The sequence below is a fragment of the Falco naumanni genome, chromosome Z, assembly GCF_017639655.2.
Source record: "Falco naumanni isolate bFalNau1 chromosome Z, bFalNau1.pat, whole genome shotgun sequence".
Taxonomy (NCBI): Eukaryota; Metazoa; Chordata; class Aves; order Falconiformes; family Falconidae; genus Falco; species Falco naumanni.
The window spans coordinates 5,641,678-5,654,909 of record NC_054080.1 but is presented as its reverse complement, the minus strand read 5'-3'; the positions used below and the strand labels follow the sequence as shown (position 1 = coordinate 5,654,909).

General features: G+C 36.8%; 1 protein-coding gene across 1 annotated transcript in view; it reads right to left on the bottom strand.

Moving 5' to 3' along the window:
* The window catches only part of ADGRV1 (adhesion G protein-coupled receptor V1), a 292,864-nt gene that overhangs the window by 230,022 nt on the left and 49,610 nt on the right, over nucleotides 1–13,232 (bottom strand). Inside the window, exons 21-28 of the mRNA XM_040578910.1 lie at nucleotides 11,237–11,610; nucleotides 9,185–9,361; nucleotides 7,285–7,465; nucleotides 6,511–6,713; nucleotides 5,108–5,237; nucleotides 3,455–3,535; nucleotides 1,997–2,136; nucleotides 973–1,582 (exon numbers count right to left, since the gene is read on the bottom strand). Coding sequence (XP_040434844.1) covers nucleotides 973–1,582; nucleotides 1,997–2,136; nucleotides 3,455–3,535; nucleotides 5,108–5,237; nucleotides 6,511–6,713; nucleotides 7,285–7,465; nucleotides 9,185–9,361; nucleotides 11,237–11,610 — 1,896 coding nt within the window. The remainder of the gene's footprint in view (nucleotides 1–972; nucleotides 1,583–1,996; nucleotides 2,137–3,454; nucleotides 3,536–5,107; nucleotides 5,238–6,510; nucleotides 6,714–7,284; nucleotides 7,466–9,184; nucleotides 9,362–11,236; nucleotides 11,611–13,232) is intronic.

The window sequence follows — 13,232 nt, the reverse complement described above, 5'->3', positions numbered from 1 at the left end:
ATGAGATGCTTGCTATCTATGGCTGTAGAGTTAGACACAGAAGTGAGTTCAGTGGTTAGTCGCCATTAGCTTTCAGCAAAATTGGGGTTCTTTTAGAATTGGACAAAGTATAATGACAAACTGCAACAACATACTTTTGGTGTTTGAATGCTGTTATGGCATAAAAATAACGATTTTTAGTAACTGACTATTCTACCCTGCTCTGGATCATACAAGCCGTAATTTATTTTAAGGGGTGAGGTACTGTGAAGTAATTTTTTAATTAATTTTATTTATTGAATTATATAATTATAAATTATTTATAAGCTTTATTTATTATGAATTTTTGTTTATTTATTTGTCCATAAGGCCAGTAGTAAGATCAATACAGCTCAGGAGAATTTCATACTTTAATTTGCTATAATGAAATATAAATAAGATTTCAATCTCCCAGCAGAATTATATTTTAAGTTTCCCTTAATGTCAAGATAAATCTGGGGCATGGTAGCAATTAGACATGCCAAGAAGCTTTGAAGCACAAATCAGGCTGTAATGGCCAGAATTTATCTGAATGAGGGACGAAGCAGGCATCCTCTACACTAAAAAAGCAACATGTGGCTGTAATTCTACACCAATTTGTTTTTAAAGGACTTCTTTGGCTTTCAATAAACAAAAATAGCATAGTTATTTCCTAATAGCGAACTTTACAGAAACAGCAGGTATTAGTGCACGAAACCAACATTTATCTGTTTGGCCTGAAAGACCCTGGACAAGGCAATGAAAAAGTGATAAAGAAATGCTCATCCATCCTTTACAAAATACCGCACTGGAGGAAATGTATGCCAACAGCACACAAGGCACGTAACTCAGAGATTTCTTAAACATACAGACTGGCTGTGGTTAAAAAGTTTAACTTGTTGCACTTTTTCCTATTAAATGTAACACTAGCCTTCATATTTAAATTGTAAATTTTACATACGTAAGATAACTTACTTGGTCGATCCTGTACTTTCTCAATCAATACAATACTGCTTAGCTCCACAAAAACAGACTCTGACCTCTCAGGATCATCATCATCCAAAATAGGCAAAGATATTGTGGCCTGACTTTCATTGGCGGTGAAGATCACATGACCTGTAATGGGTATATAATCTTTTCCCTCTGTTGCTCTAACAACATCAGGTGGAAGAAAGGGTGACTTGTCATCATCACCAATAGTTCTGTATGTTACTATTACTGTACCAAGGAGACCACCATGCCTGATTATTGTCAGGGAGATATTTTTTCTTTCTTCCTCAACTTTTATGGGCCGGTTTCGCTCAGAAAAGATGAAGACTCCATATGGATCATCATTAGCTAAGATAGTTAAAGTTGCATTAGTATGATTTCCAAGGCGGCCATTGGAGACATTGATGATCATAACTGAAAACATCTTATCTAATTCAGGAACTTCATCAGGAGAAACCTGTACTGTAATATTTGCTGTCACTTGGCCAACATCAAACGTTACATTCCCATCTGTAGAGATCAGGTCTTTGTTAGGATCACAGACTATGATCCAGTGCAGCGTCACTTGTGACAAGGCCCCATGCGTTCTCACAACCTAAGTGAAAAATACAAAAAACCTGCATATTTTTGTTCTCTGAGAAAGAAAAACATAAAGGTATGAGATGGAATTGAGCAAAGACATTGACATGATGGGTTAAAATAAATTTGTGTTTTAAAAAAACAGTGTAAACTTTACTATCTCAGCTTTGCTGTCTTTGTTGTATCATCTTTTAAGATAGCAGTACCTCAAATGTAAACAAGTAGAAGTAATTTTAAATCTGTGGATGTTAACATTACATCGTTTTAGCTTCAACCGGAAACATCTGGAAACTCAGTATGAAATGGCAAAACAGATGTGCAAGACAGAAGTTTGTTATAAAGACTTACGGCAAAAACATCACACAACACCCAGTAAAAAGCAGAGACAGAAGAGGACTGCACAGCAGTATGAGACTCAGAGCTTTCTAACCTGCAGCACAATATTGCTATCTCCATCTTCAGGCTCAGTTCCATTTACTGAGAGCGACTCAGTACTGAACTCAAACACACCATGAGCATCATCAGAAGCCTCAATAGTCACGAGGATGTGGGATGCAATTCCCAAGCTAGCTGTTAAGTGGAAGTTCCAAAAAGGGTTATTTTTTCTAGCATCTTTTCTTCAAAGACATAGGTTACAAAAAATACACAGGAGAGGATGACCGGAGTATCTGTGTTGTTTTGTTTTTGGTTTTTTGAAATGCATGATCGCTATCCACATGGATAAGGAACTGGCTTTGACTAATGCAGTCCTCACAGTCCTTCTATGGAACTATGCAACAAATATATAAATATAACAAATACGAATATTTTAAAGGAGGAACAGAAATTAAATTCAGGTTTAATGAATGAAAATGGAGCAGAACTTAGAATGGTGGGGAGTTATATGGTAAACCACAGTAAACAGATAGACCAGATGAATGCAGGTCCCATTCTAACATAAGCTGGAGTGAAAAACAGAGACACTCTGGTAAATCCTACTACTAAAAATACTGTGTTGGGTGAGATAACTTGCCACTTAGAAAGGGAAAGAACCTGGCACAGAATATGATTTCTGGAAACAAGGAAAAGGGGAAAAGCACTTAAAAAATCCCCAGGGAAGTTCCAAAAATTGACTAAACCACAGACTTACTCTCAGATTCAAACTGAAATCCTTTCCATTTAAAAATAAAATCGAAAATCAGGCTGTCACAGGGAAATAAATTATTCCATTTGGATAATGGGTGCTCAAGGAACATTTTCAGGTCTGTAGGGTTTAATCTGAAGTCCTACAACATCAGGGTTTTCCCTCAGTTCTGATGTTTCAAATGTTTTCTGCATCTAGTATTTTTTAAATTTTCTCAGTATTAAATTGTCTTTGTTTTCTGTACGTTATGACATAAATACAAACTCAAAGAGAAGAAATGAAAAACAATCAATACATTCCTTTTAAAAAAAAACCTAATAGCTTATTTTTCTTTAAGAGTATATTTGACATGCAGTGAATCAAAGTAAAATAAAGCATGCATCAAAGCACAAAATCATGAAATTTTTTAATTACCTTAAATTTAAAAAGTGTCTTTGCTTTTTTCTCTCCAGGAAATGTGACCACTTTCAAACAGAACTAATTTTGTAAACTGTACTTCTGGAATTACTATATTGTGCTTTGCAACAATGTAACTTTGATGGTATAGAAGCCGCTATTTTCTGTGTTACACTAAACACTGACTGCTATTGAAATTATGCTTAAATTAAAATGGAAAATAATGTTTTGACAGAACTTTATGATATATCTAAATTAATCACCTGTGACTGCAAGTAAAGTAATATTATGACAAGTTGTGTCAGTATATTAATTTAGGAAGGACATTATAGTTAGCAGTAAAAAATAGGATTAATCAAAAATGCTTACCATGTTGATGGACAGTTGCAAGGAAGAAATCCATGTTCCCATCACCACTACCACTGTCATCATATCTAAAGAGCTCAGCAACTTTAAGATGACAGACATACAGATATATACACATATATACATTTATAAATAGAGAGAAAGCAGAAAGTAATTTAAACATTTCTGGACAACACAAAAAGAGAGGGAAGTATTCTAGGAAGGCATCAATTTTGGATATGAAGTATACAGAATTTCTGATAAAAGCCAGAAAAAATATTGTGTATGCCACCTCTTATTCAATTTATGACATTGGAAATAGCAATGGGAGGTCAGAAGGAAAGAAAACACATGCATCTCTGTTTTCTCCTTTCTTTCTTTCCCTCTTTGTCTCCCCTATTTGTATTCCCCCCTTCTCACTCCTAAATGAGGTCTGTCATGGAGAAATTGGAAATGTGAATTAAAAACAAAAAACAAAACCAAAACCCCAAAAACCAAAAAACAACCCAGAGGCTAAAATCCCCCAAACTCTCCTATTCCAATATTTTTTCACGAAGTGATAACATGTCAGAAAGCTGGAAAAATCTGCAGAAAGCTTAATTAATGGAGATTTTACCCTAAATTTTGTGCTTGTAATGGTGTTGGAAAGGCCAAAAAGCGGGTTTGTGTTAAGAAGGTATCTGCCTAGCGAATTACTAAAGTTAGCTGTAACATGATTTTGGGGGGGTTAGGGAGGTGGGGAAGTGAAAAGTTTGCTTAACAAAACAACTATTCAACCAAAAAGTCCACATGAATGAAAGGTCTGAAGTTTTTATCACAAGAATCACTATGATACACCATAGTGCCATGTGTTGCACTACAGATATTCAAAGTAATATGATACAACTTCCCAGAAGGCATCACACTTGCATTTCTGGATTGTTTAAAAAAAATAACGTCAGCTAAAAAGTCACTTTATGGCTGCCAACGTTTCTAATTACATTTTTCCCTTCAACCAGCTTTACGATTTCCCTTAAAAATTTGCTCCAATGGAAACAAATGCTGCAAGGGCTGAGTGGTGTTCTGTGGCAGGAGGACCAATGCTTGCCATCCCTTGTGAGACTAAATCTCACATGAGGATTTGCACTGAGTGTTTTTCTTGTTCTTCCACAAACCTACCAGCTACCTCTCCAGCTTGGGTAAACCCCCTAGGCCTCTCAACACACACAGTCCCCTACTTCTCTAATCCAGCTAAGTTATGAGCCAGTATATCACAATTCCTCTGATTTCACTGAAGTGGCAGATAAAAAAAAAAAACAAACAACACTTCGGCTGTTTAGCTTTAAATATTTTATAAATACTGATAATTAAAAAAAATTAAAAATAATATATTTTTTACATCATTTCTATTTTCATTAGCAACCATGAAATTATGTATTGTGAAAAGCAGCAATTGCCTTTAAATGACCTAACACAAGACAATAATACACTTTCTTTGGGATCTGGTGTTTTCCAGCAATGATTAACAAAATATCTGGAGGACACACCTTTCCTAAGAGAAATTACAGCTGCCTGAGGAATGTGTGGGTGTTTGTCTTTAGAAATAACAAGGAAATAGTACACCTAAGAAAGGTAAGATTTTAATGGATGAGTAGAGATCATGAAAATACAACCAATGGATTGATGAATGTGCCTTACCTCCTCCCTCTGGGTTCAACAGCTCCACTTTAAAAGTTTTTTCTAATTCAGGAATAGAATTGTCAGTGATGTTAACAGTAATGTACTTGTATCTTTCTCCTGGCTGAAATTCCAGCGTGCCCACAACAGCCTGAAATATGAAAGGTCTTTATGTTTTTGTTCAAGTCTAATGTTTTCACCCATATAAAAAAGAAATAGAACCTGATTTTGTTTGCCTTTGTCAAAACATTCACTTTTCTTCACTTAAGCTGTTAAAAAATCTGCCACGCCTTTTCTATGAGAACAAAGCATTTAAATTCACAGAATTATGAGCATCTGCATTCATCTACATTTTTCTGCACAAATATCAGTTAGACAAGCAAACACAGATACGTGCAGGTTATTTTGCTGAACATGTACAAATCCTGACATGTACAAGCATAATCCTAACCTGTACATGCACCTGAATGTTCATATAAAGTCTGGTACACTCAGTAACAATAGCACATATCCCTTCTTGCTGCAATGCCAATTCTCTTAAGAAAAAAAATTCAAAACCAGAGTTTTTTCCTAGGAAATACAACAGGCTGTACAGAAAGGACGTAAAACTCACAGATATTTATTTTTAAAGTGAGTATTTGTCCTGGTTTCAGCTGCAACAGAGTTAATCTTCCTAGTAGTTGGCACAGTGCTGTGTTTTGGATCTAGTATATCAATAAAGGTGATAAAACACTGGTGTTCTTAGTTGTAGCTAGGTAATGTTTATAATAAGTCAGGGACTTTTCAGTTTCTCATGCCCTGACAGCAAGAGGGCTGGAAGGGCACAAGAAGTTGGGGAGGGACACAGCCAGGACAGCCAACCCAAGCTGGCCAAAGGGATATCCCATACCATAGAACATCCTGCTCAGCATATAAACTGGCAGCAGTTGGCTGGCGGTGGCAAGATCACTGCTGGGGAAGTAGCTGGGCATTGCTCAGTGGGTGGTGAGCAACTGTATTGCGCATAATTTGGGGGGTTGGGGGTTTTTTTTGGTTTATTTTTCCTTGACTTTTGTTTCTCCTTTTTTTCTTATCTTCCTTTCCGTTTCAATCAGTAGTAGTAGTAGTAGTAGTAGTAGTATATTTTACTTTATTTTGGGTATTAAACTGTTCTTGTCTCAACCCATGCCGTTTACTTTTTTTTTTCCCCAGTTCTCCCCATCCCACCAGGGGAGTTGGGGAGTGAGTGAGCAGCTGCATGGTACTTAGTTGCTGGCTGGGGTTAAACCACACCAGTATTACACACTGATTTATTACATTATCATATAAACCAAACTGTATCTGTAAAAAGAATCATAGCTGGGCTAAAATACTCAAACTGAAGGCTATCTCCAGGACAAATAACTAAATTCTAAAATATGTATGCATCTTGGCAATGGTCATACCTGATAATCTTTAGGACTGAAAGCTGTAAGCGGCACTGTTCTGTACTCCACCAGAACTGTTCCAAGAAGGCCTTGTGCACGAACTACCAGTAATCTGATGTGTCCAGCTTCTTCTTTAATAGTAACATGGGGCACAGCAGAGGCTGGCAGAATCATTTCATCACCCGGCTGAGGGGGTGGCCCCACTGAGAATTGTAGCAGACCTGGCAGACAAGAGGTACTATTTACATTGCTTCTCACACCAAATTTAAATCAAGACAATACACTGAAACCAAATTATATATAATACTTATATTTAACATTTCTGAAATTAAACCCCAATTATTGATATGCCCTTAGGGCTCAATTGTGCTGTTTCCAGGGATATGCTGAGTACCTTCCCTTCTCTCACTGATATCCATATCAGTCTTGATACAGCCACATCACAGTACTGAATTTAGCTCTTCCCAAAAGAGCCTCATTGTGTCATAGTATTGGGTACTCTCTGCACTGGGAATTCTCATCTGAGAAAAACTTACACAGGGTTTACTGCATGCAACCTTTATGTACTCTCAGAAGGGAATCATCACCCGTTTGATGCCTTTTCATAACATTCTCTAGTGTCAGTAACTAGCTTTCAATCTTGTATAAAAATTATTAACTAATTTCAAGTTAGATAAAGTGGAATACTTGGCATTGCTTCCTCAACTATCTAGGCTAAGCAAAGCTTTTATCTGTTGAGCTAGAACTATATAATTATCTGCAACAAGACTGTGTCATCTCCATCATTGTTACCATATGGGTGGTCACTGGCTTTGATGCTGATATCAGTAGTTTCCTTTTCTGGATCTATACTTGCTCCACTGGTAGGAGTTGAACCTACTTTTCCATCTCCAGACACTGCAGAGACTAATGTCACACGGAAATATTCATTTAGCTCCGGAATGTCATCATCAATAACATGCAAATTTAAGACCTAGAGAAGGACCAAATCATGGAAAAATCAAACCGTGTCACATACGTCATTTATGAGCTTAACAACTCTGCTTAACTCATCAAACTCTTTGCTTAGTCAGCCAGCTGTACCTGCCGTGTAGTTCTGAAAGTAATGTAGACAACATTTTTGCTTTCCATGTAATTTAACCTAACTTCTAGGATAATATTTTATGTTTAGAATTTGAAATCCAGAAACAACTTTACCAAGCTGGCAGAGAAGGAAGGCTTATTTTCTTAAGTGCTTCAGATTACATAAACACATAACCAAGCAAGCAATTATTTATCTACCTTGCCATAAGCACAGTTTAAATTGCGTATATTGGAAATGAGGTATCTGATAGATTTCAAAATCCTAAAGAAATTGTGCTTCTGAAGAGATAATTACAGTTGTTAATCCAATTTAAAGAGCAAGTAAAACAAGTTTTTTATGTCACCTGACGCTTGAGATTGCAGATCATGCTATTGATTAACATAACCTGCTCTGCACAGGCTACATATTCGCCTCGGGCGATTCCAACTTTCTATATATTCTGATATGATTAGACAAACATACAGATGAAAAGGTTTAAGTAGCTGACCGTAATTAGAGGCATGGAACTGAGTAGCTTACAAACATCAATGGGAAGTCTCTTAGGATATCTCACCTGATGAGCACCTGCTCACAATCTGTTTCTTAGGGCCATGCCCATTAATTCCACCATATGCAGACAATAAACTGGATGACATAGCAGTGGAGTAAGAGGGTACAACAGCCCTCTCCTGCCACTAGATAGAATAAGGCAGGCCTCATACATGCTGCCAGACTCAAACAGCTTTGAAAAATTTTCTTTATATGACCTTATGCAATGCAGTAGTATGATTCAATGGAAAATTAAAGCTGAATGAACAGTGACAAGAACAAACTATTTTCAGATCCCACAAGCTTTTGCCAGGCTCTCATCATTTACATTGTTTAACTGGGACCAAAGGTCTCGTGGAGCCACTGGGATCTTTTCAGATGTTGTCAGTGGGTTTCAGTCATCCGTACTGACTTCAGCAGAGTGACAGAAGTGAAACCAAAGGCAGCATTTTCTACTACTATTCACCCTTCCTATTTCACGAACACTAATAGAAAGCACACATCAACTTTCTACAGTATTGTGGTCCCACACCTCTTCAAACAAATGTGGAATTCCTGTGCTGTGGGACAGGATTGAATTCACAGATTAAGCAAAAGGGACAGAACGTGACCAACAGCCGTTGCAAGACACTTGATTACAACAGTGAAATGTACCGCTGTCTATTTAATTGGTGAGGAGATAAATCTAAGTTCTAAAAGTCATACCAAAACCTGATCATTTTCCAATTTCAAAAGTAGCTGGATCCATTATTTCAGCCCACGACTATCTACACTGCAAGTATCCATACAGATATACATAAATTTAATATATACATATATGTAAACATATCTCATCTATTATGTGCATTCAAACACACACGCATCCATGGTGACCACTGAACTGTGATACACACAGACCTGTAAGCATCTATCATTATCGCTTGTTAGTTGTCAGGGATGCAAAACCCCCTGCGAAATACAACAAAAGCCATGTGAAGTAAGCACTCTTTAGTATGAAAACCAGTCAAGCATCCTCAGAAGGTGTTTTCCAGCAGGTTTGCAAAGGGCAGGATGAATAGTTAATAGGAAGGTAGGGTTTACCTCTGATCTCTGCCAAGGAAGGAATGTGATAGTGCCACTGCTGTTAGAAAAATCGGTAACAGGGTAACTAATGCCAGTGGAATCAACCTGTGAGATAATGTAATTTATATACACATAGTCCAGGGCTCCCCTTGTACGCTCCACAACACACGATACAGTGGAACCCTCATCAGCAATCTGGAAGAAAGCAAGAAATTGAAATATTTGTTATTGTAAATCAAAGCAATAAATGCAAAACATGGAATTCCCTAATGCCAGTGAAATGTCCAGGTAAAAAAACTGCTGTCACATTACTTCTGGCACTTACAGAGTGGTAGAAAAGCTGAACTTGATGGCAGTCAGAACAGTATTAGTAGAATTTGCAACAGCTTCTAGTATCTCCCTGAGGACTACAGAGGTAAGTCAATAACTATACCCCGTGGTTTGTTTTGGACGCAATCTCTCACCCCAAACTACATGTCAAAGACAGAATCAGTATGCTTGAAATGTACGTGTCAAAAGCAAATGAAACTATTGTTTTATATTATTGTCAATTATTTCAATTTTCATTGCAATAATTTAAAGAAACATTTGGATTCCCCCTTTTCCCAACTAGAAACACTATGGGGAAAAAACAGATATGTTAAAATTAAACTATATGATCATCATTCAGGAAAAACTTAAAAATTTTTTCTGTGCTACAGTCCTCTTCACCATTCTGTCTTCACAGAGAACATGACTTCAGCAGCAACAATTTCACGTATTCGCAACAAAGCTGGTATAGATACTACCTATATATTTTAGAAATTTATAACCATAGAACTAAAATAGAAAATTATTTTATCTGAAAATTGCCAGAAAGGCTAAAGCTACCCTAAGCATCGGAGAAATTTCAGAGCTGCTGTATAACACAGTGCAGATACTGCATGTGCCTTCAGCTGCCCAGTAGACAGATAAGCACATAAAGCAATTAAACTATAGATAAAACAATGCTGTGTATCTGCATCATCACTGAGCGCTTTAATACTTCCCTGGTGAAATGGACGTAAGATAAGTGCAAAATAATTAACATGCCATATAAATTTTTAATTTTGCTTCATGGTTGGTTGATGATCTGTGGCACCACAGTATTATCAGTGGCATTTGAAACTGAAGGAATCTATTATCACAGCATATGGTAGGCACATAAAAAGGAAATTGAACCAAATCGAAACCCAGTATTATTCAGGCAAGATTGCTACTTTCAAACACAACATAACCACCTCAGTTAGAAAAAAAGGTAATTAAAAGGTCATAAGAGTTCCCAAACTGGAAAGGATCCTGAAATTTATTTTCCAAAATAATCCAATAGCAATAGAAACATGTATCAATCATGTCTTTCTCCCTTATAATTAATTGAAGAAGTAAAAAGGAATTATGTTTATTTCAGTCATCTCCCCCAAAAAATAGCAAGTTTATATATTGCACAAAGAGTGGCTACCACCAAAGAACAATTCGAAGTTTAAAAAAACCGCAACTCACAGCCAGTATCAACCAAATTCACACCAAATATAAGCAATTTATACCTTATAACTTATAACAGCAGATTATTGTGGAAAAATACATCACACCTTGTCACTGCATGACCTGTAGTAAAATTCTTCCAAACACATCATTGTAACACAGAAAAACAAAATAAAAATCTTTCTTTTTTAAAGGAAAAAATAGTTCTTTCTCTAAAAAATAAAATTAAATCTTACAATCTAATTGATAACCCAGTCTCAGATCTGACAGAAATAAAGGAAAAAACATCTAGAAAAATGTAAGCCTTAGTCTTCAGTTTATGCAATAAAATCAATTCTCTTAACAAATTAATTGGGGGGGGGGGGGGGGGGGATTTTTAAAAATGATATTGCAAATACCAGTGAGACTGAGGCTGCATTAACAGAGCTTACACTTTTCCAAATTCTAGAACTTCGCTTAACTAAAAAAACTAACAATGTGAAATCAAGGCCCTGTGCAGGTCAATTGACCCTGCCATTAATTTTTCTATGTCCAAAAATTCACCTGTAATTTGCCCTACGAACACCTTACCTCGGGAATACATGCTCCAGTGAAGCCAAATAAGCCATTAGCATTATCACTTTTCTGTATTCTTAATCTCGCCGTGGTATTTTCTTGTGAAATCCGAGCTCCACCACGGACAGAAATGAGCTTTAGGATGAATAATTCCTCTCCTTCTTCCTCTTTGTCATCCTTTGCAGACACAATAAATGATTTATTGGTCTCTCCTTGCCGATACTCCAAATACCCAGAAACAGGGTGGACATCACTCTTCGCAGGAGTTGCATGGAGTTCAAAGATCTCTGCTCGTGTCAATTTACGCTCATAAAGTCTTACATCCTGCATGAGCCCTGTGTACCTACAGCTGCCATTGATTCCTGCTCCAATTCTCACTATTCCTGGACCTGAGAAGGAAATTATAATTTTCCTCACGTTATTGTATTTCTACAAAGTAATAAAACTGCAGCTGAATACCTGTAATTGTTAAAAATCAATGGTAAACTGTTTATTATCCCTGTATTAGGAATCATATCTTGAAATGTAAAATCAGCAGGTTCCTCGAGCCTCATCACAGTGTTACAGGTAGATCATCACAGGTTGAATGATTCCATCCTAGACTGTTCATGTTTCTCATCCTACTAGTTCTACCAGCACATTGTCACCATTCCTTATTTTAATGAGGTTTGGTAATGTCTCTCATGTTTCCATTAGAGATTTGCAGAGAGCAACTGCAACCCCTCTCACCTTTTGTTTTGCTAAACGGACCCCATTTTGTCTCTCTCTGCTAGGACAATAGATCCATTCTGATGATACTCATCATCACGGCATTAGCCCTTCTGGACATGCTTTTCCGCTAATGCACTGGGAATGTGCGCTTCAGAAATGTACACCAAAATCCACATGCTTTTTATGACAACATTAATATTTCTCTGTCTCCAAGCAATTATCCTAACTCAGCAAATCATGGGATTAACAGCTGCCATTGTTGTGCTAAAACATATAGCTATCTCTTCTTTCTAGCTGTTTTCTGGTTTTGGAAGAAACCATGCTCTTGAATGTACTGGCATACGTATGACACTGACTATCAGTTCTGAGATGAGGAACCACAGCAGCTCTTAATGGTCCCAGGACACAAGGTGGAGGATGGTGAGAAAAACTGGGCCACTATGCTCACCACTGTGTAGTATCCAATATTAAATGGAGAGAGATTAAATCCTTACCTAATACTTGTAGTATCTCCAGATGGAGCATATGCCATCTCCGCTACTATATAAAATTTACAGTGACTCAGATATAACCTTCTAGCAATCAAAGCATTACTGAATTTCACATGTCTTTCTTTTAGAAACCAAGGTAAAAAAATTCTTTCTAAACTACAGTACTGAAAATCTGATGGAAATTATTAGTTGCAGAGTCACTACTTTGTTAGAGAGGGAAAACTTATTCCTCAGACTCCAACCACCGGAAACATAAAGGCAGAAGTAAAATACTATACTATACAATTAATGAATCTATTCTCGCTATGTTTGTGTACATATATGCATGTGGATGCATATGCATTTAATGCCACTGTATGTTTTGTTAATTCTCCATCTTTGGTTATAGAAAAGGAAATTGTATTCAAGAATTTTATAATCATTTACTGTTTATCCCCACCAAAGAAAACATGTGAAACTGAAGTCAAGAGGAAGAAAGGGAAAAGGAAGGAGGTGATCTCCAAGGAAAAAAATGCACATGGAAGAGTGGGAAACTGCAAAAGAAAGAGTAAATATAAATGTATCTGACCACACAATATCCTTTAAAAAAGGAATTGTTCTGATACTTTGCTCACTGCTGTGGTAGTTCAGAACGAATGTCCATAATGTTTACCTATGGCTACAATCACATCTGGGACTAACCAGTCAGATAAACTGAAACAGACGTGCTAATGTTTTTTTGAACATTATTAAACCAGGCACAGTTGGGGCATAAATTAGGCATAATTTTCATATACCATGTAAATACATACTTAGAGTAAATCTAAACC